Genomic DNA, 27,732 nt, shown 5'->3' with positions numbered 1-27,732 from the left:
TCAGAACACAGTCTCCGCCGGAGCGAGGTCATCTGGTACACGAAATGAATACCGCCCTTTTCTCTTTCCTTTTTTTTTAACCTTTCATCTATAGTATCACCGAGCACTCCTTCCGAGATGGTGCAATTCGCAGGGGACAAGACACCTCCTGTTCGCCGACAATCATCAGCTTTTGTCAGGTTGTCCTGATGTCACTGGTGTGGCTTGCGGGGTGACGCGCCAAACACCATGATGCGTTGACCGTGCAACCACCAGCTTTTTCTTCGGTGTGCCAGCCGGAGTTTTAGATCCGCGGCTTTTCTGCCAGTCACCGTCGATTTGTGTTGCCGGCGGCCTATGTCGTGCGACGGTGAATGCGGAGTGCGGCCTCGACTCTCCAGGTAGTGCAACCATCTGAGATTAGGTTGTGTAACGCGCGTATCTCGATGTGCGACGCGTGGTGACGATTACACGGCACTGCGGGCGGCCAGCCAGTGGACGACTATCAATTTGTTTATTCAATTGGCTTCGGCAGATAGGGAATTACGACGGCTATCTTGGCTCGGGGTTGTAACGCCCATGGAAATAGGCACCATAACCAGCCCGACATCTCACGGGAGCTAGCACAGGACATCTTCACGTCCTTGGGAGCTGTGCAAAACGTGACCATTGCATGAGATGAGAAGCCGTCAATGCACTACCCAGACTGTTAATTGATTGGGGTTTCACTCCCATGGGATGGGAAAAGTTCCTTCGCCGATAAGTGTCCCTGGTCAAACAACCGTGGCTACACGATGCCTTTACTAGACACTTGCAGTCTCGTACACGGAATGCTAAGAAGAAGGCGTACGACGAAAAGTCCAAATCTTCTTCACTGTGCATTTTGGATACGAAATGTGTTACTCGGTAATACCCTCTGAGACGACTTCTCACGTCAACCCCGAGCTTGACCATCAAGGCGCAGATGCACAACTTCGCCGAGATGTGCGTCCCACAAGTCGTTAGAATCCCTCCTTTTTTCGCCGCGACATGGTTGATATTGCAACTTTCTTACTACTCACGCAGTGGTATGTGGTATCTACACAGATCGGTTGCTAAACGAAAATACTCGTCCCTTGGTTAGAAATCATTAGGCCTTGAGCTTCACATGAACCATTACACCAATCAACCATGACCACTCAAGCGTTCACAATATATACAATTCGTCCTCGATATCACCTCCGGCCCTTCTTCACCTTCTTCCTGCTCGGTTCGTCCTCTCCGTCTCCCACCTGCCTCTTCCTCCTGCCCTCTTCCAGAAGTTTCTTCATACCAGCCGTCGCCTTAAATTTGGGATTGGATGGGTCAATCGCAAACTCATGGCTGTCAAAGACAGCCTTGAACCGATCATCCTCCACATCCATGGTGAAGTCCTCTTGTAATCCGCCTCTATCTCCGCTGCTACCAGCCTCCTTCTTGCCCTTCTTGTTCTTCTTCTTCTCAGCACGCATGATTTCATTCATGTCAAAGTGATCCAGGTGCTCGGCTTGGTTGTCGCGGGCATCTTGAGCCATGACCTTTGTGAGATGGGCCTTTGCAGCGGCTGATTCCGCCTCGGCTGCCTCGCGGGCCTGACGCTTTTTAAGGCGCTCTTCTTTGCGGATGGAGGTTTTGGAGGGTGCGGATGTGCCTTCTGTCGTGAAGAAGGGGTCGTCGAAACCGAGGTCGTCGTCGGCCGTGGCGGTGGGATGCTCCTCTTCATTGCCCCGCGTTTCGTCCGAGGCCGCTTCGCGCTTGGCCTTGTGGGCTTGTCGTTTTTTGTCCTTGCGCTCCTTTTCTTTTCGCTTGTACTTTTCAATTGTGGTCTCCTCTTGGTCGACGTCTTTGGGCTTGCTTTCGGATAGGGCGGAGGTGAATGTGATTTGCATATCGCCTACAGGGCCGTCCTTGGCCTCTTTAGCAACTGATTCATTTGCCAGTCCTAGAGCTTCCCGCATCTTCTTGCGGGCTAGTTCTTTCTTGGATAGCTTGGGTTCATCCGCTGCATCTTCCCCGTCCTCGCCATTGACTCCTTCCGAGCCGTCTTTGTCATCTTCGCTGTCGCTGGCGAGATAAGCCCGGAGATCATTCTCCTCAATATTTGCTCGGCTGCCAGTGAATGCCCTATTGATGGATTCCTTACGTGAAGCCTCCTCGGGGTGCATGTCCCAGGTCAATTTGACCTTTGAACTCTGCAGGGCATTGGTCACGAATTCCACGGGTTTGTATGAATCAGGGACCTTGTCGCACTCATCGCGGGGCTCGTCGTCAAAAGTGACATCATCCGGGACGAACCGCAAGTCAATGACGTTTGAGGAAGACTGGTATTCTGTCCCATCCGTAGCCTCGTAAATCTTCTGGGCCGTCTCGGGGCTTGAGCACACCATGACGGCGTAGTAGTATCTCAGTCGGTCTAATTGATATGATCGGAGGGCATCGCTGTCGAAATCCTCGTCGTCGCCCTCCTGCATGAGCTCCTTTTTGATCTTCTCGTCCTCGCTGTCGCTTCCGTCGTCGCTCTCGTCGTCGGAATCTTTGCCCTCGTTCTTGAACAAAGCCTTGGGAGGACCCTCTAGCTCTTCTTGTTGCATTCGCTCCTTGCCAAATTCACTGGGGTAGACGGAAATCTTGAGAATGCGGCCATTGTCATCGGCGGGCAGGAAACTGGAGAAGAGGGCCATGAGATCGGTGGATTTCACATGGTCCCAGTCCAAGTTTACAACGGCAATGCGACTCGTTACTTCGCCAGTTTCAACATCGGCCTGCTCGTCTTGCAGTCTTTGCATGTCGCCTTCTGAGGCAAGACCAACACGACTTTCGTCTTCGTCTTCGTCTGAATCCTCATCGGAGTCGGAATCAGACTCCGAGGCCGAGAAGCCTCCATGTCGAGCTGGGTCGTAGTCTTTTGGCTTTTCCCTCTCGTCGGCGGCTCGAAGCTCCCGTTGGACAAGCTCGTCATCGTCGACTTCAACGTCACCATCCTCCTCGCCCTCGTCCTCGTCCGCGTCCTCATCCTTAGACTCGTCTTCTTCGTCTTCTTCTTGCTGATATAGTCTCTGGAGAGCTTTCTTTTTAGTGTCAGACTTTATCTTGCGTCCGTAGCGATCAACTTTGGCAGTGGCAGTAAAATCTTCGTCATCGAGCATGCCAGCAAATCGTTTGTCTAATGTGGTCTTGGTGCGCTTCTTGGACGGAAGGCGAAACCGGGGGTCGGTTTCGAAGCTGGCAAATCGAGCATCGGTGATGCGGCCTGAGGAGCTGCTGCTCTTCTTTTGATTCTTCATGGCGAAGGCGATGAATAGGTATGATCTTGCAGCAGCCTTGGAGGGGGAAGGGGCCTTCAGGTTGAAGCCTTTGAATTAATTTTCAGAGTCGCAACTTTTTTACCGGGCGGTGAGAATTTTTGCCTGGGCAGGCGGTGAGTCTGAAGGTGGGGTTGGTGCTTTAGTACTTAGTCTCTGGTCTCCTCGAACTTTTGCAAGATGAAAGTCGACTTTGTAAAGTGTCCCGAGGTCGCTCTCACAGGAACAACGCAAAAGTTGACAGCAGAATACTAGATCCCCTTTAAATCAATCGTCCATACGGAGAACTCTTTACAGTAACTGGCCTCATAAAAAGCTTCTTGGCTTGCAGAGATCTCAAATTGGTGTTTTACACTGAACAAATGACCGATTATCACACACAGGCACGAGACTACCCTGTACTATTTACTACACGGTTCAAGAAGCTCGACTTCACGGGGGCTATCATCCATTAGACTTCTGCTTCCATCTAAAAGCATTTTGGACCTTGGAAAAAACAAAACATTCCATGAACATGCCAAATACGTTGTGATTGAAAGCCACGACAAATGATCTCACGTTTATCAAGTTTGGGGGAGAAGTGCGTTCGCGCTGCATATGCTGGACCGCGGCCTTGCACACACAGAGGAACAAGGTATAACGCCATCCTCAACAAAGTTGATATGCCAGTTGGTGGACATACCGAGTGATGAGGTCTGTGGAGGACGGCGGTTGAAGGTTCAAGCATGGCCTTCGGTCTGATATGGTCATCTCACCTCTAGTTCCTATTTTCAGAACAAGGGGAGGCCTGTAGAGCTGGGATTTCACTATATTCTTTGTAATCTTGATGAGGAAAGCCGAGTTGGGGCAATGTTGTGTGACGGAAAATGCCTTGTAAGTCGATTCTTGGCATTACCAAGCAGTCATTCCCTTTGTTCATGGCAATGTTTTCAAGAAGTTGCGACAATATGATACAAATACTCATTCAAAATTCTAGCCGTTGGCCCCAAAGTTTCGAATCTTTATAATCCACCAAACCATCATGGACTACGTGCACGCCGAGGACGAAGCCGTAGCCGAGACAAGATTCAGCCATCAGCCTTACTGCAACCCGCACCACGTCGGTACATTTGTCGATTGAAATTCCATGACGGGAAGAGACCGACGGTTTTGTGGCGCTTTCGACCGCCGTCGCTTTTCCCACGTTACCCAGATCTTAAATCTCACGCCGCACATTCGTCTGCCAGCCACACATTTGCCCGCCTCACCACCGTGCCAAACCCGCACCTTGCGTTCATATACAGAGCCAACTAACTACATGTTCTGCTGCTGGAGATGACTCGTTTTGGGGGAGGATGCGACACCATTACTTGTGCTGCCTCGCGGCGCCTTGCCAACTCCAACACATCACGGTACAGGATTCCGCCGTCCCCAAATCGTCAACCAAACAATTATGGCCTTCTCGCCATATGGGGTGCCTCCTTGAATTAACAGCGCGATGTAGTGCCGCCTTGATCTGGAAGGACGCGGTGCGTTGACGTCTCACCATATTCCAGCTCCAAGCTCTACAACCCGCTCGTATTTTTCCGACTCACACCGTCATCTTCACCTATTGTCGCCGCCACAAGGTGCCCGTTGTACGACTTGTAAAGCTAGACCGCAGGGGACATGAGCCCAAATGTAACCCGACGCCATCCGTACGTACCCGGGTACCAAACCATCAGCTTCAAAGCGTCTGGACTTGTAGGCTATTACATACCGTCGGCCAAATACAGCCCTATCGGCCGAGTTCATGCAGCCAGCGTGTTGAGGCTTCCGTACGTCCTCCATCCGGAACGAGGCGGCCCCCTCTGTCAGTGGACCTCTTTCTGCACTCGCAGGTTGTGCCGGAGGTGGCGGCCAGCAAGATGGCCCCGTCGGGCGTTTGGTACGGGAGGAAGTTGTTTTGCAAATCATGAAAGCAGCACTTGAATGCGTCCGGACGAGAGTGAAATGAGACTACAACTCTGCAGCAGAACAGGAATGCCAGACTCCTTCACTTCTTGTAAACCTGGCCGCTCTTTTGTGTGTGTCTCCCAGCTTCGGGGCCTAGTTCCCATGTATGGGGCTCGTGCAAAGACATCAGCAAGGGCGGCTCTGCATGGCAAAGCAGCCTATGCCACGGCTTACGTAGCCCCTTAGCGCTGATGGATCGCATGTCACCAGAAACGCCCAACTTGAGCCTCCGCCGGTGCCCGGTTGTGATGGCGGACTTACCGGAGGTTAGGGTACGGCATTGGCAATACGGGGACCCCCTTCGGCCCGTCTTTAGAATCGTGTTCTCAGGGAGGTGTGAGGCAGTTTTGAATCGGCTTACTTATAAGCCGCGCCTTGCCCGTAACTTAATATCGGGCAGGTATTCCGAAAACCTCATCCCATGAACGACTTTTTCAAAAAAGAGCAGCTGAACTGAGTGGATCTTGAAACACATAGACAAACGGCCATGGTACACGCGATACTACATTGTAGGATCCCCTTATGCTCCTGATCCTGAAACGCTTAGGACCGGCGCAGGGTGATCTTGTTGCATGTAGAGCTCCTCCGTTGGGCGGCAGGTCAAGGTACGGACAGCCATAAGCCGGTAGCTACTAGCTTGCCTATGGGAGGCATGTAAGCGCAGGGTTCTGCATCCCTGGGCTGCCACGTTTTCCCCCATGTGAGAGTTGTCCCTGGGGAAGGGGGGTCCCTGTGCTGTTGGGGTGAGGGATGAGAGGAGATCGAGGCTCATGTCTGAATTAAGAATCGGTGATGTTGGTGGCGGGTTTCGCGTTTCGAAGGATTGTCGAAGATGTAGAACTTGACGCCCGAGCCCGCGAATAGAGCACGGAACTTCTTTTTCTTTTCACAGTTCGGACGACATCCGTTCATACAAGGATGGAGCGGAACTTGTTCAGGAGGAGAGTATTGCTAATGTTACCGAGGAGCCAAGGGGAAGAAGAGAAGGGGAAGAAGGGGGGGGGGGGGGTTGGCGGCTGACAGATGGTGATGATGCCAAAGTGTATGCCCGCCCGTCTTGCGAGTTGCAAGCCACCCCACTGGTTACGAGAAACACAGCACAGCAGAGTAGGGCTGAGGACAAGCAAACTGGCATCGATTTGCGCCCCGTGGACAGTCGGCGAGGCGACTCCGGGAGCCTGAAGCCGACGAGGTAGCATTCAAAGGCGCAGCAATTGCATCAGTGGTTGGTTATAGTACCCGCTTTGGCCGTCACAGCAAGCTGCGGTCCGCCTTTTCGGCCCCGCTTTGAGAAAGAAAGAAGAAAGAAAAAGATCGAGAGTGATTCACCAAGCCTGCCTCCCAGAGTCCCAGTTGGCGTTGATGGACCAGCTACGTACCACGTACGGAAGCGCGGCACCTGGGAGCATTACAAAACTTCAAAGATCTCAATGCACTTCCCGTCGGTCCGCTCCCCATCCGGACTAGTCGCAGAACCCCACACTGCGTTTCCAAAAACCCTCCCAGCCAATGGCATCATCGTATGAACGAGCCCCCACAGCCCCAACCCACTCACACCCCTGTCCCCTGATAAGCCTCTCATCTTTTCGGGGTCTCGGCCCAGCCAATCGCTCTCGTTCTCGTCATCGCCAATTGACACCCGTTTGGGCGCAAGTCACCACACCGGTTGACAACTAGTTATTCTTCCAGTCTCTTATTACCAAAAGTCCAGCCCTACGGCACGTGGCTCATCCTGACAACATGGAGGACGCACTCGCCGCATGCACCACTTTCTACTTTTTTTTTTCCCCAGCGGAACCCACCAAGTCCCCGGTTGGCCTATTCGGATACTGTTGGATCGCGAGGGGGGTGTCAGACGGAGTGAGGCCAGAGAGATAGGCGCGAGTTGGGGCCCCTCACATCGGCCAGAGGATATATATTTATATCGTCATCCTGTAAACGGCATTGAAGATGTTTTCCAATCAAGATTGTCTTCTTTTTTAAGCTTGCCCACAGCTCAATCGCACACACAACCGTTGCTCGCGGGTTGAAGGCAACCAGCCATGCTCAGCGCGTGGAGATACGACTCGGACACAAAGGAGGTCGCCGTCCCGCGATCCTACGACCCTGCCAACGGCCGGTCTAGTAAAATCCAAGCTTGCAAAACCTGTCGCGAGAAAAAGGTACATCTGCCCCCCCTCCTTTGACTCTGGGATCTTGCCAAAAATGTTGATGCAAATTCGTCTTCAAGACGCGCTGCGACGGCGACGGCTACAACGCCTGCAACAGATGCCGCTGCAAAGGCCTCGCCTGCGAATATACAAGCTGCGGCAAGCCAAAGAGGTCGCCGCGCCTCTCCAAGTCGAGCCCAGGCCCGTCGTCGATATGCAAGCCCCGTCCCCGGTCTGGCCGGAAGCACACTCTTGTCGGCGGCACAAGCGCCGTGAGCGGCGCCGACTACGATTCCAGCGACACGCTCTCGGACAAGACTGTCTCGCCGGTGCCGTGGAGAATGGGGTCGCTGGACGTGTTTGACGCTGCGCCTGCGAGCGCCGCGGCCAATTTCGCCATTGACCCCTTGCTGCTGCTGCATGTTCACGACGATGCCCAGCAGTACGCGGGGTTCGAACATTATACCAGCGGCGAGTTTCTGGCCGGCATGGACGTGGATACGCAAGGTCTCGCTACGGGGACTGACATGTATCATGGCCTGCAAGCAGACGCATCTTATGTGTCCTTGGGGAACGGGGATGACCAGAGTCTACGGCAGTGTGAACTGAGGTGGTTGCCGAATGGGCTGGCATAACCCTTTGGATTAAGGGGGATGTTCATGTTGCGGAGAGGTCTGGGATACACTCATAGATGATGACACGCAAAGATTGATACATGTATTAGAAATATTATGAGCTATTTCCAGCTATTATTAATGAGATTTGTTCACGTCAGATTTTGGCCGTGTGACCTTTGTTCTTTATATGTGAGTTCTATTTTTCCCTTTCCCCCTTCTCCCGGAAAATCATACACCCAGTCGACTTTACTTACACGGACTCCTCCCAGTGGTGTATGACGTGAGCCTCTCCCAAAGTCTTCTTCAGCGCGTCCACCAGGTCATCGACGGTCGACAGGAAAGTCACGTAGCACGACACGGCAACACAGTATCTTCTGTAGTCCTCGCTCTTAACAAGGTCAGTATTCAACTCGGCACGCTCATGCTGCGTATACCACGCCACAAAACAGCTATGCACTAGTGGCGCCGGTAGCCTCTCCGGCAGTGGCGCACCCGTCCGCAAGGACGATTCAACAATCGTCAAGACGGACATGACATTCCCAACAACGCCGTCATCAATCATGCCCACCGTCTTGGTGAGACGATCTTGCAGGTGTTTCGGCAATGTAGATGACAGAACCAACAACTTGCCCAGGCATTGGTTCATCCTGCTGCAGTGCTCCCTCGTGGTGAACAAAACCTTGTGGTCAAACGGCGTGGAGCTAACTTCCACCTTCAGCAGGCTAATAGCGTCAGTGAGGGCCAGAAGCGTTTCCGAGACTTTGAGGGTGATTTTCTCAGCTGCGGCCGCGGCACCTAGGTTCTGTCCCTCCCGATCTGACTGGCTCCATTGCGATACAAGCAGAGCATAGTGGTCGGTGATGGACCGAACGGTGTTGGCAAGCGTTTTGCAAACGTACCGCGTCGCCGAGGGAGGCCGGGGGAAGATTTGGACGATAAGGGCGGCCGCGAAACCGACGAGCACCGTGACAAGGCGTTTCCAGAACGCCACGTAGCCGACGCCAGGCAATCCGTACTGCGTGATGTGATTCTGGTCCCAGCTGAATCCGATAATCAACACAAACGTTGAGGCAGTCATGATGCTGGCTTGGGCGAACGCCGGTGGCAGGTAGAGACGCCACCACATGAGGATGAATGAGACAACCGCAGTGGTGGCCCCGAGGCCGTATGGATTGCCGATGCCGTTGCCCGAACCCGCATACCAAGCTGCCAGGGCCAAGGCGCCGCCGAGAATGGTTCCTAGTCCTCGGGATACGAGGGAAAAGGTAAAGTCGGCCATGTACATGAGGAGGCACGTCTGTGCCATAATCACAGCCCAGATGCCCTTCTCGCGGTAAAAGAAGCCAGCCGTGTTTGGGAGCACAGCCGGAACGGACAGAGCAATGGTCACAATGACCATGCGCAGAGCGTACATGCCACCGGGGTTGGTAAGCCATTTGTATGTGCCAATCACTGCTCTCGTAAGAAACCCCCTTTGCTTCCTGGGAGCAGCGTTGCCTTTGCTAACAAGACGCAGCCGTCTGTGCGTCTCCTCGGCCTGTTCTAAAATATCGTCAGGGTCTTCAGCGGGCACCGTAGAGGCACCAGCAACCGGGGCTGCGACGCGGCCACTGAATAGCCAAGAAAACGCGTAACGAAGTCTAGACGGGGCCCAAACGCGTGTTGTAGTTCGCAGTTCAAGCAGCTCCATGATGTGGTCCAAAATAGCCTCCGTAGTAACTGCCGTGCCCACAATGCGCTCCTCGAGCACCATGGAGAGAATGATGCCGTTGAGAGACAGGGGATTGGCGTCCTTTCGATTCTTCAACTGGCCTTGCTCGTCGAACAAGTCGGCATGGGCACCAACTACCGCATCATTAGTCTTGAAAACACATGATTCTCGGACAGACTGCAGCTTAGCCCGGAGCTCGGCCAATTCTTCCTTGAGGCTGTCAAGCCGCTTCGTACGCGCGGTGCCAAGGTACCATCGTCCCGTGTTTATGATGTGAACTGTGTCAGCGGCGGCCTTGATAGCCCGCGAGTTGACTTGAAGGATTTCGGCTGTCGTATCTTTGAGCGTCTCTAGCAATCCGGGACGGATGGAGCTTTGCTCTGGGCTTTTCAAGGCGTCAACGAGGCCAGTGTTGAATGAAGTCTTTTCTTGGTCGTGCCCTTCCTTGTCGCTGCCATCGCCGGAGTCTTGTGTACTGGGAGTCGGACGAACCATTCCAAGCCTTTCAGCCCTGGCAGCCGCTGACACGCGCGTGATGTGAAAATCCAAGAGGAAAACACCGGCGACAATGGCTTCGCGGACCCGTCCCTGTAAACTTTTGACGTCGTCGGCGTTCCATCTACCCCGTGAAAGGTCAAGTGGAAGAAACGCAAGCGCCGGCTCCATGGCCTTGAAGAGACTGATGATAGCACCTTTGGATGCTCTCAACTGTGCATCGCCCAACGTTTCATCGCCAGCAAAGTACCGTCGTGTTGAGTCCATGGGCGCCTCGAGCATACGGATCAACTGTTCCATTTGTCCCAAAACCACATATGACGTCGACTGGGGGAAGACGAAGAGGCAACACACTGCTCCCAGGCCAATTCCGATGGCCCCTGGTTTCACAAACACCTGGGCGAGCTTGGAATTGAATTTGGTCAAGACTGGGCCGGTCAGCAAGAAGATGTCGATGACAATGGTGCCAAACAACTGCAACAAAATCATCTTGCCATTGGCATACCGCAGCCGGGCAAGCGCATAGATGAAGACGCAGCACATGACAAAGTAAATGACAACCACGCGGGCGTCAAGCATGAAGCCGTCGTAGACGAGCTTCTGAACGACGGCGGCGGGCGGCTGGCCTGTTTGATTGGCAAGGATGCCGGCCTGCTGCCGAAGAGATTGCAGAAGTGCCTGGGCTTCCTCGTCTGGCCGCACAGCCAATGCAGCCTTCATGGACAAGAGGCCCCAAGCCCAAGCCAGGCACATGCCCAGGAGCAGCGACAACGAGGCGAGCAGGTAGATCATCAGAATGCCCGCTGGCGGAACAATGTACAGGACGATGGCGCCGAAGAAGGTGGCGATGCCAATGTTTTGCAGCACGGGGTCGATGAAGATGAGAATTGTGGCAACCCATACCGCGACCCAACAGCGAAAAGCGACCTTGAGGTCGTTGGCGTTGAAGTGATTCAGCCACCCGGGGAGCCTTGGTCGAGTCGGTCGGCCAAATTGCTGTTTCCGCTCCGTGACAGCCTCGATGGCCTTGTACTGGCCCGGCTGGCTGCCCGGCGAGTCGGCAGCAGACATGGCGGGCTGGAATTGCAGAGGCGGCCGTCGCGGCGTGCTTGCGAGGCGTGGTTTGTGGCTGCTGTGATGTGTGTGCCTGAGATCAGCCAGGTTGAAGATGTTTTCCTGTTTTCCTTTTTTTTGTGGTGGACTAACCAAGTTGGGTATTAATTACGGTGACTTGGCTTGTCGACTAGCGCACTCACGCATAGTTGCTCGTAATGATTCGTTCCTTCCTTTTGAGTTGCTAGTAGCCTTGAGACGCAAAGCATGCAAAGCGAGCTTGTGGCGATTCGGCAATTGAGTTGAGGGCGAAGGAAAAACCACACACGCAAGGAAAGCCAAGGGGATTGTCGTCAAAGCAAGCATAAAAGGAGAACAGCCTCGGCGTCTGGAGTTTACTGGAGCCACCGACGTCAAAAAAAGCCCACCGCCATGCAGGAACGGGAAAAATCAATCTCGAGCGACCGATCCTTGTGGATAACCAGCTCAATCCACATGGGGAGCTCGGCCAGGGCTAGCTTCAGTGGCTTGCTTCTGCAGGGGACAGTTGACATTGAAATTGTTGCGAATCTGCCAAAAGTGGATTACCTCGAGCAGATGGAGATCACATTGCGGTATATATATCGGTCGGTGGATAATAGCGGACTAGTGTGATTATACTTGCCAGGCATCTTATTAAATAACGTATATCCTATTATCCTGCAAAGGTCAGAATCTGCAGGTTCCATCACACATAGCCTTCACTTCATGACACAATGTGCCAAGGTAGGGCCTGGCTAGACTAAAGCAGACTTTCATTCGCTCTCTTCATGAGTCTTCCGCGAAAGCCTCTCTTACGTTGGCTATGTACTCATTCTTGTCTCTGAGCTTCTTGTCTATCAAATCCTGTGCGCTAAATCCCCAATACCAATAAAAGACATTATCGAATATTTGCTTTTCGGGATGCTCCTTGTTAAATAGCGGCTGGATATGCCTATTGAACAGCGTGTACATGCCCTTTGGTATCCTGACGGCATGAAAGTACCAAAAGCTCCCTCTTGCCCACATGTCACGCTGAAGTGGTACCTGGACGACGGTACCGTTGCGCTTCCTCTCCTCGGCCTCGTAAATTGCCCAATATTCTTCTAGCACAGCCTCATAGTCGGTAATGGCGGCCTGGTCTTCAAAACTGTCGACTGATATCCTTGACGAAAGCCAGTATGGGGGAAGCTGCATCTCTAAAGGCACGGTGTGCGCCCACTCAAGATCGATGATTGTCTGAATATTCCAATCTTGGTCAACAAAGATGTTTTGCTGGTGTAAATCTGTAAGATGAAGGAAGAATGGTCCATCGCGATGCTCTGGCCGGACAAAGTGGTGCATTGTGGCGCGCAGGGCGGTGAGGGCAGCGAGCTGTCTCTCGCCATCCTCTTGATCATGCACTGCGTTGGGTTGATGACGAAGTTTGTTATCCTGGAAGGAGAGAAGATCTGAGAGGTAAGATTCGACTTGGGCGTATGTACGATGGCGCGGGATACCTGTTGGAATGCCCTCGTTCTCCAACATCTGAAAATAGAGGCTAAGCGGACGGTTAGACAGGGCAATGGATGCGTCCGGCTGAAGCTTTAATGATCCAATGCGCGCCAAGGGAGCCGAGTTCAGCGAGAGTGATATACGCGCAAGGCTGCGGAACAACCGGTCTTGGTATGCCTTGTCTTGGAAGTGATCTAGCCACGACCAGGCTAGCTTTTTGCCGCGCGCTTCGCTTATGAGTAAAAAGCCAGGGTTGATTGAGTGACGACTTGTTCGTTTAACATGATGGACGGGTACCGGGCGCCCGAGTAGCAGGCAAGCATACCGCTTCAACGCCCACCAAGTTCGTTCCCAGAGAGGTGTGTGGAGTGGATGTGAGAACTATAAAATGTCAATACGAAAGGACAGGTGCGTAAACGGCTACCAAGGCTATTTTACCGCTGACCCTTCTGGCAGCCCAAAGGCGTGCAATTCGGGGATTGGGATATCCGGACAATTTTCACGTAGCCAGATATAGGTGGCAATCTCGGTGCGGAGCTTTTCTTCAACGTTCCCTGGGCACTGGTCTTCGCCAATCCGGTACGGGAATGGGATACGCATGAAGACAGACCAGCCGGCTGAAATATGGACCGGAAGAACGACGTTGAAAGAGCCAGATTTCCAGACCTCGCGGGCACCGAGGTGACAACTCCGAACGCGCAGGTGGTGCCGAACTGTTGCCTCGATAACATCTTTCTTTTCTTCGAGGGACGTTAGGAATGCCTCTTAGGGCTGGATAGTGCATTGGAACCAGAGCATTGTCGTCACCGGCAAGAGCTCTTTGCAGCGATCCTGAATCAGATGGGTTTGACTCGGAGCTGTGCGACTGCGACTGGTCGGAAGCCAAGCTCGTGTGTCTGCGTGGGATGCAGCGGATCAATTAGATCTTGCGGAATCGCCGAAGCTGCCATGGCGCATGTGCAGAAAGGCGGCGTTACACTGACTGCATCGTAGGGATGGAGTTGGTTGTGTGTCGTTGGCTTATGTACGTGACGCGTTGGGAGGAAGATTTGGGATTCGCCAGGATCGTCCATGTCGCGACCCGCATAATTGAATATTGGGGTTCAAGACGGCAAGCAGCCTGCTCACAAGTGATTATGTAAAGTAGAGAGTACTACTTGACTAGCTTAATTTACCCACGATAGCTAATTTAATCCAACTCTCATTACAAAACGATGCTCATTTCTAGTAACCGACTGCTCTTTCCGACAAGCTAGAAATAGTCTCAATGGCTGCGAGCCCGCTCTCACAGCTATAGCAGCAAGAATATCTCCTAATTTCTTGCAACTCACTGCATTTCCTATCCAAATTAAACTCGAGCCTCTTTCAGCGCATGCTTTACCTATCTCAGATCGCAATTCCATAATTTGATCTGCCATGGCAGGCCATCGACGGCTCGCCTGATGCAGATTCGAGGTTCTAATTCTCCATGAAGAACGTCCATGTCCTTCATCAACTCCTCTTTACCGCTTTTTGCTGTCTGGCAGAAGAAGTTCAATCTTCGAAACAATATCTGCGCAGAAGACCTTGTCAAATAATACATGTTGCCGAGTCTGCACAGGTCGGTATTTGGCAAAAAGATTGATGAATAATTAGGAAACTGGGAGGTATCTAAATAAGAATGTAGGTCTATTCATTGAATTATTATTAATCGAGGGTGATATTACAATATAGTGGCCGATAAGAGTGGCGCCGTCAACTTGCCATGTACGAGCAATCCTTGTGTTTTTGACAAGAAAAGACTACAGGAAAGCAAATATGAAGTCCCGCCATCTGAAACATTTCTCGGCCTTGGACCCCCAGCAGGGCATTCGCCATGTAACGGTCCGTCAACCGTTATGCTACAGGGCAAAATAAGCGGGCAAACAATCGCTATTCTCCAAGCAACTACTGATGATGGCGACTGCTACTTATGGATGTATTATATCTCACCTGCGGAGGGGTGGTCTGTGCCACGAGGTTTGCTTCTATTAGCAAAGATCTTGTCTTGACAAATCACAGATTCCACCTAGGAAGTTCGTATGTTGGCAACGCGAGATGCGCTGAATTCTAGGCCAACGGCACCTGTACAACGGATTATTGTAGAAAACACATACTCTACAACAGTGACGTTATACATTGGCCCAGGAAATGGTGAGAAGCAACAGGAACAGCAGCGGTGTAAATACTAGGAGCCATGTTCCATCCAAGAAGTCTACTATCTCTATCCATGTATACAGCTGTTCCCTTGTTCAAATCCGTTCTACCCACGAATTAAATGAAGTAGCGATCCAAAATATGGAAACCAAATAAACGGCCATCGAAGAAAAGAAGCTTAGAAGATACATCTGTTAGTAGCACTTGACTTGCGCGTTGTCAGTCCTACAAATGACCGCCAAGCTAGACTATCACGAGACGACGCGGATGAAGCCGCCCGCAATCACCTACCCATCTATGTTCGGAGCCCTGGTCGGTAAATGGAACCACCAACATCTAACACAAACATTTGGCCCCCCCATGCCTTGACAGGTTGGTCGCCAACGAGGCCCACCACGCCATGATGGCGGGGTACGGAGCAAGTCCCGGTGTTGCGGCCTATGGACCTGGTGATTGGTCTGACATTAAGGCGTCGAAGCGGTTGCCCCAGTCAGCCCCGCGTTTTGGAACGGGCCGATGGTCCCGTGTTAACCGAAACGAGTATCGCTTCAAGCCTCGCCTAAGATGAGAAACAGCCTCCCCACTGACTGCCCAAGAACGACCATTGCAAACCGCCATGATCTGGGCCGAAAAGGCTGGGGCGTTGTTGATTAGTTTTCTCCCGAAACCACGGTGACGTATATGTATGTTGAACTAGTAATTTTCTAATAATAAAGCTAAATAATTACTTTGGTAATTTTATATTAATAATAATTTAATAACATCATAGCTAAACTATAGTGCTACTAGACCACCATAGTAGCCTTTGTTTCATCAGCACGTCTTGCGGAATAAGCTCCAGAGCGGAATCTACTCCAGAGGCCATGTACGAAGAATCTGTCCCGTGTGAACTTGGTACGTTTGTCCCCGTAGCTCATGAAATTGTCCCCATTTGGGCAACTAGACTGCTCATGGCGACAAGTTGACAGACCAGGAAGGGTATCATCGATATAGTCTCCGACATGATTGCAAATTTCCTCCCATGTGTGAAAGAGCCCGGACCAATGGCCAACTTTATGTGTCAAGGTAACCTGATCCCAGGCTCCCCGCTTGTCGAGAACGCAGCCATCAGGCTATTGGTTTCCCGGTTACTGGGGAATCTCGCGGCCTCTGGAAGGCGAACTCCCAGAGCAGTGACCGCAGGCGCATAGTATTGACACGTTGAGAGCGCTGGGGCCTCCCTGGTCAGCGATCTCCGAAGAAAGGCAGCACTCGGGTAGCCACCCCGTCCATATCACCTGCCAAAAGTCTGTAGTAGCCCAATCCATATGCCGCAGAGTGAATAAAATATCAGCTTGGTTGCCCTTGAGTCCTTGACCATGTCAACGAATACGAGTTCATAGGGGTGCTCCCTTTCCAGGACGGTGACTAGCACACGGGCCGTGGACATGGCAGTGTCATGGAGCTTGAGAACCATTTTGGGGCTTGTAGGAATCGTATGTGTTGGCTGGCAGTTGACTTGGAGATTTTTTGATGAACGGGAGATGATTGTACAATGCGGGCTCGATACAAGTTGTACCCATGGTCTCGTCCGTCGCCGAAGCGCCCAGTCAAGTTACTTCCAATGGAGGCCCAAGACGAGGACTTCCGATCGAGTCACACAGACAACGTCAGGCCTCTCCGCCTTTCAAGGCCCAGGTGACGAAATAAACAGTAGCATCGGGGGCACTTGCAATCGTCAATATTTATCGACTTGCATTTTACCCCGCTCGTAAACAGCGGCTCACATGTATTGTAACACGCCCTCTGCTACCGTAGTCTAGAAACCTGCAGCTCTCAGAAGAAAGATAAAAGGCACCAGGCCCGTGAGCTTGGAAGCCCACATTCTCTTCCACTTTACCGGTTTCTTCAACATTACTCGGTTTCATGGCTTACCAACTTGTAATGGCGGCCCTTCCTTCTATAGGCTTGGGGCAACTTGCCAACCGCTCAACCGCAATATTTGCCATCGCCGCCGTATGTGCAATCACAGCATCCCGTCATGGTCCCGAAAATATAAACTAACATCATCATAGTTGTTGGCATGGATTCTCGTCTTGAACCCCATATACCTACTCTACTTCCATCCTCTGAGCAAATTTCCCGGGCCAAAGCTCTGGGCCATCACCCGCTGGGGTGTCTCCCGTGCCATCATCAGCGGCAAGTCTCACGACATGATTCTTGAGCTGCATGCGAGGTATGGCCCCATTGTACGAATCGCTCCCGACGAGCTTTCCTTTCAGTCCGTTTCTGCCTGGCATGACATTGGCGGCCACCGCAAGCTCGGCCAGGCGGACATGATCAGGGACCCCGTATTCAACGAACCTTTCAAAGACAACTTACTCGGTGTTTGGAAGCGTGAGGACCATTCGCGTATGCGAAAGATCTTGTCACGAGGATTTTCAGCGTCTACTTTTCAGAAGCAGGAGCCGCTGCTGAAAGCCCATGTCGATCTGCTGATATCGGAGCTGTCCAAGCGCTGCCAGGACGGCAAAAAGATGATTGACATGAATTGCTGGTACAGCTTTACTGCATTTGACATTATAGGTTGGTGACTATTCCCAGCGTGCTTTTGAATCAACCCGCTTGTCTTGTGTTTTATACTGATTTTTGGCTTCAAGGTGACCTTACTTTTGGTGAATCTTTCGGTGCGGCCATGCTCTCACAAATCTCCGTCCACGTCACGGAATGGGAAAAGTCTCGTTCTAACTATGATCAACAGGATCTCTCGAGAGCGGGGATCATCGGTCCTGGGCATCCTTAGTCTTCGAGGTCACCAGATTCGTAATCCTAGTAGGCTGCCTAAAGAGAATCAGCAGAGCCTTCCTCCCGTTTCTGCCTCTCATCACTCCAAGGGGCTTCGCCAGGAGACTCCGCGAGAACCAGCAGCTCACCGACGCCAAGATTGCAAAACGTCGCGCCTTGGGCGCCAGTCGCCCCGACTACATGTCTGCCATGCTCGGCGGCGACGAACGTGGCCGAGTCCTTTCCGACACTGAGATTACCTCCAACTGCACTGCTCTGATTCTCGGCGGTGCGGAAACCGTTTCGAGTGCTCTCGGTGGCACGACGTATCATCTGCTCAAGAATCCGCACGCAATGGCCAAGGCCGTCAGGGAAGTCCGGTCAGCCTTTTCGAGCGAGGAAGACGTCACATTAACTGGAACTGGCCGTCTCAAGTATCTGAATGCCGTCATTACTGAATCCCTGCGCGTGTTCCCCCCATTTGCGGGCGTTTCGCCACGCAAGGTTCCAGCCGGAGGTGCTACCATTGCTGGTGAATTCATTCCCGAACATGTATGTTTCGACGCCCTATCCCTTCCACCGCAGTTTTTGTGTAGCTAATCTGTGCCACCTCCTCTACAGACCACCGTTGGTATGTTGAACGTTGTTTCCAAGCTGTTGTATTTTCCAACTGACAAATAGCCAACTTTCTTTGTTTCAGGCATCTGGCATTGGAGCATGTCCCATTGTCCCGGCTTCTTCACCGACGCGGACGAATTCCACCCCGAGCGCTGGCTTGATGACCCCCGTTTCAGGGGGGACAAAAAGGAGGCTGCCCAGCCCTTTGCCGTCGGTCCTCACAGTTGCATTGGCATGAACCTGGCCTACTTCGAGTTGCGTTTGATCCTGGCTAGGCTCTTGTGGAACTTTGACATGAAGCTTGACGAGAGCTGCGAAAACTGGGTGGATGACATGGTGGAGTATTTTGGCTGGGAGAGAACACCACTCTTGGTCTCTTTGGCTCGACGCCAGAAGTGAAGTAAATGGTGATGCTTGACGTTGCCAAGCTCCTTGTACATGGCTCAGTCTTGCGTGACTTGCTCGGCCGAGACCACCCTTGTGGAATCTTGAAGCACCCCAGATCCATATACGCATTTGCAACCACCGGCATTCTAGAATCAGTTTACGTGACTGGCGCCCTCTCCCCCCTGCCCTGGCTCCTTGCACTGGCCTCCTCACCGCCAGTGCAGATGCCCTTTTCGTGACCAGCAAGGGTTCTCTATTGGTTGGTCTGGACAAGGAAACCATATGAAATCTGAATCAGGGCAACCTTGTTCTCCTACCGTTTGCAACAAAAAGGGCAACAGCTGACGATGCCACCGACAGATGAGAGGTTGTTGGAAACAAGTTGTCTTCTGGCTCGACATGGCATGGTGAGAAGCAGCGACTGTATTGGCAAAACGCACACGCAGCCCCTGTTCGTATACTTAAGCATAGAGCATTCAAACAAGCGCAGTGCGTTCTGGGCGCCCCGTGACTCGTGCGTCCAGCAGTTTCTGCTCTTGACGCGCCACTCGGATCTCATGACAGTCGTTGCCAAGAGGCCGCGTTCTACAAGACTTGCAACGACGCAGCAGTGCCAGCCGACTATTCAGCCTCCTCGTAGAGTCTTTCGGCCCGTATACCTCAAAACACAGCATTCGAGCCTTCACAACCAAAGCCAAGCAACTGATGTACATTTGTCCGTCTTCCATCTCATCTCACTCGACCCCGACGCCGCCACGGCCCGGACCGAGACCCCGGCAAGCCTGCAGCCGCCCGAGCCGAGGAATAAAATCCAAGACAACATCAAAGACTAGTCGGGCATGAAAAAAACCACCCAATTGCAGCAACCATCGGAAGAATGCACATCGGCAATGCGGCAGCACTCAATGCCCACGGCGGCCCAACCACACATTGCCGCGATAAAAAAAAAAAATGCCTCACAAAAACGCTACCCAAGCCACGCACACACACACACATGCATGCATGATCCCCCAAGCCATTTTCGCACTCCGCATACTGCGCGCGCCGTGTGACCTCCCAAAAGCGGATGCATCGCCGCCACGTCATGGGCAGAAACGCAGAGGTGCAGCACACCATCGGATGAGGCCCGTCCTCGGAGCACGACAGGAAACACACGCGGCAACGTCTTGTCTCTGCGGGCCGAGAACCAAGAGCGCACAACACAAAGCTGCAAGTCATGGGCTTCACCCCGCGAGGGGAAAAGAAAAAGAAAAGAGTCACGGAGCATCAAAAGTCCCAGACGGGGGACGGCAACGACACGTCTTCAGCGAAATGAGTTTTGTATTGACAAGTAGTAGTACCCTAGGACTCAAAGCGCCGAGTTTAACAGTCCCACGCCTGCGCTTGGAATGTATCCGAGCCTCCTGCCCAGCTCGCTACACGACTTGCCCTCGGCTTTGTAGGCAGAAGCATGCTCGGCTTGGCGGTGCGCCGTCGCGGGCTCGTCTCGGGGGCATTTAGTGCTGCGCGGGTCGGGAACAAGGTCAGCACCGGGTATCCCAGGGCGCAACAATGAAAAACACAGATGGGGGAAGAAAACTTACGCCGCAGCTGGAGCAGGAGCATCCGTCGCAGGAGCCGGAGCAGGAGCAGGTGGAGCAGTTGCTGTGGCATTTGTTAGACCTTTTGCACATCGCCGGCTTTCATCTTTTGGTGTTGAGGGGCCCGAGACAAGACGTCGTGCCCTCCCCCCAAAACCACCAGGTCAAGTGCCTACCAGGGAGCCATTGTGAAATGATTCAAATGGTGGTTTCTCGTCGAAGAAGAACGGAGTTTGTAGTTTTTGTAGCTGTGATACTGAAGCTTTCGTATTGGTTGTTACTGATATAGAAGAAGGGGGGAGAAAGACCTGCATAATGTCGGTTCCTCAAGCCTCTACTTATACTTTTTCTTCTTGATCCTTCCTCTTCCCCCCCTTCCCGGTCTTGCCAACCCTTTCCCGCACGGAGCATATGCGCCCAGCTGCTACAAGATACAAGTTCGAGACATCTCATGACGGGGAGAAGACGGTTGCTTCAACACCCCCCACTCTGGCAAGGTTGAGGGTGTAGCTCATAGAACCGGAACTGCCACCTACTGCAATGCCGGGTCATGGCCGGCCTGGTGCTCCCTCAGCTGCAAGCGTGCGGGGATTCTTTTCCGCACGGGGGACGGACCAACCACGTTTCACCCAAGTACAATATCTTTGCTGCAAACACTTATCGTGGGTTGGGAGCTGTTGGAAGTCGCCAGACAGTTGGACAAGGATAGCTGTAGCTGTTGCTTTTCCCCCGCTTAACCATGGGCCGTCGGCATCATGTAGGGTCTAGAAAGGGCATGATTGGTTGGTGTGGGAGATGCGCTTCTTGCGAGACCAGGTTGCCAGATGGGCCACGGCTTGTGGGAACATGTCATACGGGGAAATGGTTATCTGATGGTAGTATGATACTTTCATACAACATCCCTGCCAGGGCATCAAAGTGCCGCAGGGGCAAAGATTCGACATGTCTCTCTCAGCTCGTAAAGCAAGAAATAACAGGCAGCGTTGCGTGTTCCTCACAGTGGCATACTCCAAGAATAGCATCGTGGTTTTGCGCCGGACCAGTATTTCTCACGGCAACCGCGGCAGCCTCTGGTGCCGCCGGGAACACAAGAGTCAACATGGCTTGCCTCACGTCTCTCCAACGGGCAGATAGATCCGACAGAAGCCGTATGAGAGTGGCCACCAGCCTCCATGGCCCATCCGGCCTGGACCATGTAGGCTTCCAGGCACCAATAGCCTAGCCCGGACAAGACCCGAGTCTGGAAACCACGAGACGCCTCCGACGACACAGCGTATTTTGCCTCTCAGCGTGTAGACCTGTTGCTCTCGGCGGTTGCGACGACGTGGGACGAGCGCGCCACCATCGACGAGGTATTTGTCATTGCCCAGCAAAATCGTCACTTGATCCCCGGTGATGGGGAAAACCGAGCCAGACACTTGACAACAAGGAAAACCACAGGGAAAAAAAAAAGACATGGCCAACTCAGCCTTGAGCAATGTGGAAATGCCAGCCGAACTCACTTGACCAGAGTAGCAGCACTAAGCCGACGGGCCGCATGAGCCATCCACCAGTGGCGGAACCGTGATTACGCACCGCGTGGACAGTAGAAGGGACCAAGGCAGATGACAAAGGACAACAGTGAACGTGGCTAGCCGCCTGTCACTGATAGGCAATGCAGCCGTACGCCTCGTCAAACAAGGACGTCGCATGGGAACGGCTCCAGGTACGGCAGCAGTGCATGTGGAAAAGACCGCAAAATGCGTTGGCCCAAAGCCAGCCCCCAGCAGCTGAATGGCAGGACAGAAGCTGTGACCCAAAGCCATGGTTGTTTGCAGCTGTTTTCAAACGCACGAGGCTGAATATCCCATGCTACTGCCCCTTCAGGAGGGGTGCCGCAAATGACGAGTCGAAAAATTGAAAAAAGGATATGCCGGCCGGGGGCTGTGATACCGGCGACCTGGCAGGGAAGAAGTCGAGGCAAGATTGCCGACGTAAGCAAGGTGAGCCACGATATTGGTGCTTTGCCGCAGGAAGCGACGGTGAGGGCGCTCGCACTGACGAGGCACAAAGGCGGGCCGACAAGGGGGAAAAAAGTATCAATGATGAGGGGGGAAAAGAAGTATGAGGGGAAAAAAAAAGAGACACCAAACTCAGCTGCGTAGCTGCAGAGAGGAGACCGGCAAAGAGGCCCATGCGAGAGGAGAACCGGCGATCCGTCCATGAGGAGCAAGTCGAGCCGATGAGGGCAGATACGAGAAGCAAAGGCTTTTTTTCTTCTTTTTTCTGGGCGGAGGGATCGAGAGAGCGCCATCTGTATGTTGGTTGCGTTCAACAAATGTAACAAAACTGCGAGTGCCTCTTTTGCGTCGAGCCGTCGTAGTAAAATGACCGTATGCCCCAGGTCAAGTCGGGTTCAAACGACAAGTCGACAAAGCGACATGTGCTTCAAGTCGTTTTTCAAAGCTCTTCACCACTCCTTGAACAAACAAAGTCAGTCAGGCACAGAGGTGAGGCGAAGACATGGACAGAATCAAATTCAAACTCCCGTCTGCGTGGGGTCTCGTCGCCCTTATATCGTCGGCTCAAAACAGATTGCCATGCGTCCGTTGACCCCGGGCCTCCGGGCCCATTCGCCCATTCATGGTTGAGACATTTGTCGCAGTGACGGCCTGGGAAACGACGCTGTTGGCGATGGCAGTCCATCAAGGTCGACGACACCGCGAGGAGGGTGGCCATCAAGGTCCTTGAGCCCGTGAGCTGGATTGTGGTGAAGAGGACCGGACGGAGTTGGGCAGCATTGCTATTTCGCCTCTTGGAAAAAATAAAGGGAATTTTTGAATCATGCCAAGTTGAGTTGCGTCACATTCCTCAAAATGATTTTTTCCTTCTGCCGTGCTAATCGCCTGCTGCTCAGTGACCCTTTTGACCGATGAGGACTCCCTGGGCTATCACAGCGCCTTTGCCCAAGCCCCAAGGACATCCCAGTCAAATGGAAAAAGAAGAAAAAAAAAAACACATGCTAAAGGGCATCTTTATGCATGACTTTTTCGAGTTTAGCAAAGCTTTTCTGCCATGATTCTACACACCATCCTTGTCGTTGGTATCCCTCCTCTTTTCGTGCCCATGCGCATATATCCATCCTCACATTATGAAAGATGCCCCAGACAGGTAGCTTTAGAATTTCGATAAACTCTTGGATAAAACCTGGAAGTAAATCTAGTCCAGCTAGTGGTAATTTGAATGCCCCATGTCTTGTAGCATCATAATGTATTGGTGACTGTTGATGCTCGAGTACATAACCTTTTGAGAGCCACGAGGCAGACTATTGAGTTGCGGGCGCTCCAATGGTCAAGTGTATTGCTCCAAAGCCGAGAGAGGCTTCATTCACCAGAAAGCTCTTCGGGTCATCTCCATCGAGTGACAGGAAATTCTTGACATTGAGAGGATACTAATTATGCTGTAAGCTAGACATGATCATAACTATATTCCCAAACCTGTCCTCGCCACCCTGACATGCCACCCACCTCTTCGGATGAGCGCCCGACCGACATTAGACTTGTTCCTGGATTGATGGATGCCTAGTCACCCCAAGCCCGAATCTTCGTTTGATAGCCTTCCACGACTCCACGAGACCAACATACGTGACAACGCATCCCGCTACCACCGCCCACTCCCACGTAAGGCCTGTATGCTTGAACACGGTAGTGTTGACATATGGGATGTAAATGACGGGAAATGTTGCGAGAAAACCGGCCACAACCGACCAAAACAGGAATGTGTTGTGATACACAGTCCTGACTACCGAAAACGGACCAGACCATCGCTTGTCCATATTGAACAAACTTCGATGGAAATGCTTGACTTCCCATGCGGTAACAAGAAGCAAGAAACTCAACGTTGCGAATGTTGCTGCCCTGGCGCGGAAAATTGGAGAGCAGATTCTGCCCGTACCGTCATTGCATCCATGAGCTAGGTTATGGAACCCCTTTCCTGAAGTTGCATACGCTACCAACATGAATGCCGCTAGGCATAACGAACCCATGAAAGTGCCATACATGAGCTGGTCGCGCACGAGATCCAACGTAAAGACTCCAGAGCGTAGGCTCCGAGGTGGTCGTTGCAAAATATCCGGCTGAGCTTCCTCCAGGCCAAGACCAAGAGCCAAAGGAGAGGATGTGACGAGATTTGCCCACAGAATCTCCAGGGGAGATAATGGGAACACGGGAACTCCTTCATTGTCTTTAAACGCCAAGCCTATCAAAAGCAAAATAACTTGAGCCAGATTGGACGTAAGCAGATGCAGCAAGAACTAGACATCATCTATGTCAGCAGAGCGATTCGGCAAGTGGTGGCCAAGCCGGCATACCTTTTGAATATTATCAGACAGTCTTCGACCTTCCTTGATACCAGTAACGATGGAAGCAAAGTTATCGTCCGTGAGAACCATGTCAGATGCCTCCTTGGCAACGTCACTTCCACGATCACCTATGGCAATACCAACGTCTGCCTGCTTCAAAGCCGGCGAGTCGTTGACACCATCACCAGTCATGATGCAGAATGCTCTTCGACGATGAAGAGCCTGAATGACTCTGACCTTGGTCAAGGGACTACACCTTGCAATTACCAGAGGAAGGGAATCAAGAGCGTCGATTTGCTCATCAGTCATGCTGCCAAGCTCAGCAGCAGACATGACTGTGCTTGGGGCCAGCGGCATGTCTTTGGGCAGGATGCCAACTTCGTAGGCGATGGTGGTAGCAGTCTTGATATGGTCACCTGTGACCATGTGAACAGTGACCCCGGCCTCGCGACATTGTTTTACAGCCCCAGCGGTTTCAGACCTAGGCGGATCGTAAAGTCCAGCGAGTCCGAGGAAACGTAAATCGCACTCGACCTTGGCACGATCCTGGAAATCCTCAGGCCCTCCTTCCATGAGCTTGTCCGCGATACACAGTACTCGAAGACCTTCTCCAGCAAATTCTTCAGCCTTTGCACGGATGGCCTTTTTCATTCCATCGTCCTCGGCTAAAATTGGAAGAAGAACTTCGAACGCGCCCTTGGTATACACGTGGCGTTGTCGTTCCAAGCCATTACCGTACACAACACTCATGAGTTTGCATGAGGAGTCGAATGGGTGCTCTGCCGTCAGGAGATCGCTCCCAGTAGTCTTTCCAAATCGCATGGCAAACACCTTTAGCGCTATTTCTGTGGGCTCGCCCATGGCTTTCCAGTCTGCTGGCTCAAAGGCCGTCGTAACGCTGCTGGAATCGGTTTCTGGCTCCTTTTTCCCATCCGAGACGGTGGCATTGTTGCACAAAACGAGAGTATTGAGGAACGGGTTGATGCAGGTTCCGACAAGAGACCCAGACCACGACACGGTCCCACTGCTTGGGTCGTAAGGATCGGATGTGCCATCAACCGTACCAGTGAGGCCATCACGAAGCCACACCTTACGGGTAATCATGCGGCCTTGGGTAAGCGTCCCCGTCTTGTCAGAGCAAATATTGGTTACGCCACCTACTGCCTCGAGGGATGGCATTTGGCGCACAATGACATGGCCTTTAACCATTGCTTTTGTAGCAACCGCCATTGTCACCGTCAGCACAGCGAGGAGAGACTCGGGAATGACCGCAACACCAACGCAGATGCCATAGAGAAGGACATCGTCGTCAATGCCCCATAGATTGACGGAGAAGACAACGACGGCAAGAAGAATGGCTAAACCGAAAAGAAGCAGGGCAAACTTGCTAAGAGTCACTTGCAAAGGAGTTCCCTCAAGACCTAGGATACTACGAACAGTTTGGTAGAACGAGTAAAGGGCCTTGGCCACAGCATTACTGCCCTTGGCCTCCTTCTTTTTCTTGCGCAAGAGCTCGGCGATCTGGCCAACTTCTGTCTTCATTCCGGTTGATATGACAATGCCGGTAGCGCGACCACGCGTGACGGAGCTACCACTGAAGGCCAAATTGATGCGGTCACCAACAGGCATATCAGGATCAGTAAACACCGCTTCGGGCTTTTTGCTAATAGCTATAGACTCGCCAGTCAGGTGTGCCTCGTCGGTTGACAAATTAATGCCCTGGACCAGGCGCAAATCTGCAGGTACTACATCACCAGTTGCAAGAGAGACCAAGTCGCCCTCGACAAGTGTTTCGGCTTTAACGGTATCGCTGTGGCCATCCCGGATAACCTTGCATTTGGGTGTAGACAGCGCGTAGAGAGACTGGATTGTCTGCTCCGCACGGTAGTCTTGAATCAATCTGGGCCGTGTCAGTGAGAAAGAGAAAGAGCCAAACTTTGATCCGCCAACGATGTGTCACTAGACAGAAGGCCACCAAAGTAGTGACGAGTCATTCTTACCCAACTATAATATTGAGCACAATTACAGAAACGACAACGCTGCCCTCGACATAGTCGCCAATAATGTAGGATATTGCGGCGACAGCAATCAGGACAACAGTCAGAGCATTAGCGACTTGCTGCAAGAAGATTTCCCAAACGGAGAGACCCTTGGCTCCTTTAATAGCATTGGGACCGTCCCGGGCTAGCCGGGCGGCCGCCTCTTCGTCGCTCAGTCCATGGTCTTGATCGGTAGCGAGCAGTTCAGCGACGTGCTGGGCAGAATGCGTATGATGGCAATTTGGCTTTTCACTTGTACAGGATATATCAGGGGGCTCCGCTATAGGTGGCTGGTCGTCGGGACCGGCAACGGCCTCCGAGTCCGAAGAGGAGTTGGCGTGTTCTGCACCATTCGTACTGATAACAAGAGGTTCTCCCATCGAACGTGTATATTAAGCTGCTCTGAGCAGACTTAGCAAACAACGGATGCTGGGATGGAGAGTAAAGAAGAAGTAAAAGAGCCTATGGGGTCGAAAAGCCGAGGAGGACAAAGAGTCTACTGTCTGTGGGATGCTGGCGCTGAAGTCGAATTCCACACAAAGGGGACCGGATGGGTGATCAAGATATAACTAGGAACTAAAATAATGAAGGCCCAAGGATGGCGATGGAAGAAAAGAAGAAAGAAGAAGAAAAAGAAGAAAAAGAAAAGACCCAAACGACAGCGAACCAAAGACACGACACTTGACAGCAGGGGATGAATCTACCCTGGTCACGAGCATGAGCAATCTGGGGGGGGGGGGGGGGGCTTGAAGCTGGGCAAGCCCAAATGGCCCAGATGTGCCAGGAAGTGGCTGCTTGTCTTAAGCATGACTGGTATTGGTGACGATGATGACCGCGCAGAGAAGGAGCAAATGAGATTGTTGCGGGAGGGGAAAGAACAAGCCGACTGGCGCCTTCCGTTCGTACAAAGTGCTATGATCTCCACCATTACTGTTGAATCTCAAGGCCTAAATTCGATCTGACTTGGCATTTGTCTCGTCCTACGGCTAGTGAAAACCGTTCCGTGCGATAGTAGTTGGG

At 52.4% G+C, this 27,732-nt stretch overlaps 7 protein-coding genes across 7 annotated transcripts; 3 read left to right on the top strand and 4 right to left on the bottom strand.

Annotated features, from left to right (window-relative positions):
* Positions 1-511: 511 nt before the first annotated feature.
* Positions 512-3,546, bottom strand: ESF1 (pre-rRNA-processing protein esf1). The gene has a single exon (XM_007815990.2). It carries the CDS (start codon positions 3,279-3,281, stop codon positions 1,194-1,196), a length of 2,088 nt encoding a protein of 695 aa, XP_007814181.2. The 5' UTR covers positions 3,282-3,546; the 3' UTR covers positions 512-1,193.
* A 3,368-nt stretch (positions 3,547-6,914) lies between these two features.
* On the top strand, positions 6,915-8,196 carry J3458_019118 (uncharacterized protein). The gene is made up of 2 exons (XM_007815991.2): positions 6,915-7,435; positions 7,504-8,196. The coding sequence occupies exons 1-2, from the start codon at positions 7,316-7,318 to the stop codon at positions 8,056-8,058; spliced, it is 675 nt and encodes a 224-aa protein (XP_007814182.2). The 5' UTR covers positions 6,915-7,315; the 3' UTR covers positions 8,059-8,196.
* On the bottom strand, positions 8,195-11,606 carry J3458_019117 (uncharacterized protein). The gene is made up of 2 exons (XM_007815992.2): positions 11,453-11,606; positions 8,195-11,378 (listed from the first exon to the last, which is right to left on the bottom strand). The coding sequence occupies exon 2, from the start codon at positions 11,315-11,317 to the stop codon at positions 8,291-8,293; it is 3,027 nt and encodes a 1,008-aa protein (XP_007814183.2). The 5' UTR covers positions 11,318-11,378; positions 11,453-11,606; the 3' UTR covers positions 8,195-8,290.
* Positions 11,607-11,947: 341 nt separating this feature from the next.
* J3458_019116 (uncharacterized protein) lies at positions 11,948-13,821 on the bottom strand. Its single transcript, XM_007815993.2, has 2 exons — positions 13,250-13,821; positions 11,948-13,192 (listed from the first exon to the last, which is right to left on the bottom strand). Exons 1-2 carry the CDS (start codon positions 13,409-13,411, stop codon positions 12,107-12,109), a joined length of 1,248 nt encoding a protein of 415 aa, XP_007814184.2. The 5' UTR covers positions 13,412-13,821; the 3' UTR covers positions 11,948-12,106.
* A 3,070-nt stretch (positions 13,822-16,891) lies between these two features.
* Positions 16,892-18,934, top strand: HPM1_2 (mitotic exit network interactor 1; the record flags this gene model as incomplete). Its single annotated transcript, XM_066121415.1, has 6 exons — positions 16,892-16,981; positions 17,041-17,551; positions 17,626-17,652; positions 17,727-18,301; positions 18,371-18,380; positions 18,450-18,934. 6 exons carry the CDS (start codon positions 16,892-16,894, stop codon positions 18,764-18,766), a joined length of 1,530 nt encoding a protein of 509 aa, XP_065973772.1. The 3' UTR covers positions 18,767-18,934.
* A 1,037-nt stretch (positions 18,935-19,971) lies between these two features.
* On the top strand, positions 19,972-20,627 carry J3458_019114 (uncharacterized protein). Its single transcript, XM_066121414.1, has one exon. It carries the CDS (start codon positions 20,306-20,308, stop codon positions 20,621-20,623), a length of 318 nt encoding a protein of 105 aa, XP_065973771.1. The 5' UTR covers positions 19,972-20,305; the 3' UTR covers positions 20,624-20,627.
* A 3,239-nt stretch (positions 20,628-23,866) lies between these two features.
* On the bottom strand, positions 23,867-27,092 carry J3458_019113 (uncharacterized protein; the record flags this gene model as incomplete). Its single annotated transcript, XM_007815995.2, has 3 exons — positions 23,867-24,625; positions 24,683-26,573; positions 26,674-27,092. The coding sequence occupies 3 exons, from the start codon at positions 27,090-27,092 to the stop codon at positions 23,867-23,869; spliced, it is 3,069 nt and encodes a 1,022-aa protein (XP_007814186.2).
* Positions 27,093-27,732: the final 640 nt, after the last annotated feature.

This window comes from Metarhizium acridum (genome assembly GCF_019434415.1).
Source record: "Metarhizium acridum strain ARSEF 324 chromosome Unknown scaffold_555, whole genome shotgun sequence".
Lineage (NCBI taxonomy): Eukaryota > Fungi > Ascomycota > Sordariomycetes > Hypocreales > Clavicipitaceae > Metarhizium > Metarhizium acridum.
This window is presented reverse-complemented; position numbering and strand designations above follow the sequence as displayed.

Excerpts from the sequence above, each read along its gene's own strand:
- J3458_019114 (XM_066121414.1), top strand. The coding sequence starts at position 20,306 with ATGAAAAACACAGATGGGGGAAGAAAACTTACGCCGCAGCTGGAGCAG.
- J3458_019117 (XM_007815992.2), bottom strand. The coding sequence starts at position 11,317 with ATGTCTGCTGCCGACTCGCCGGGCAGCCAGCCGGGCCAGTACAAGGCC.
- J3458_019116 (XM_007815993.2), bottom strand. The coding sequence starts at position 13,411 with ATGCGTATCCCATTCCCGTACCGGATTGGCGAAGACCAGTGCCCAGGG. Across the intron at positions 13,193-13,249 it reads GGCTGCCAGAAGGGTCAGCG|TTCTCACATCCACTCCACAC; the intron begins GTAAAATAGCCT and ends GACATTTTATAG.
- J3458_019118 (XM_007815991.2), top strand. The coding sequence starts at position 7,316 with ATGCTCAGCGCGTGGAGATACGACTCGGACACAAAGGAGGTCGCCGTC. Across the intron at positions 7,436-7,503 it reads AAACCTGTCGCGAGAAAAAG|ACGCGCTGCGACGGCGACGG; the intron begins GTACATCTGCCC and ends TTCGTCTTCAAG.
- ESF1 (XM_007815990.2), bottom strand. The coding sequence starts at position 3,281 with ATGAAGAATCAAAAGAAGAGCAGCAGCTCCTCAGGCCGCATCACCGAT.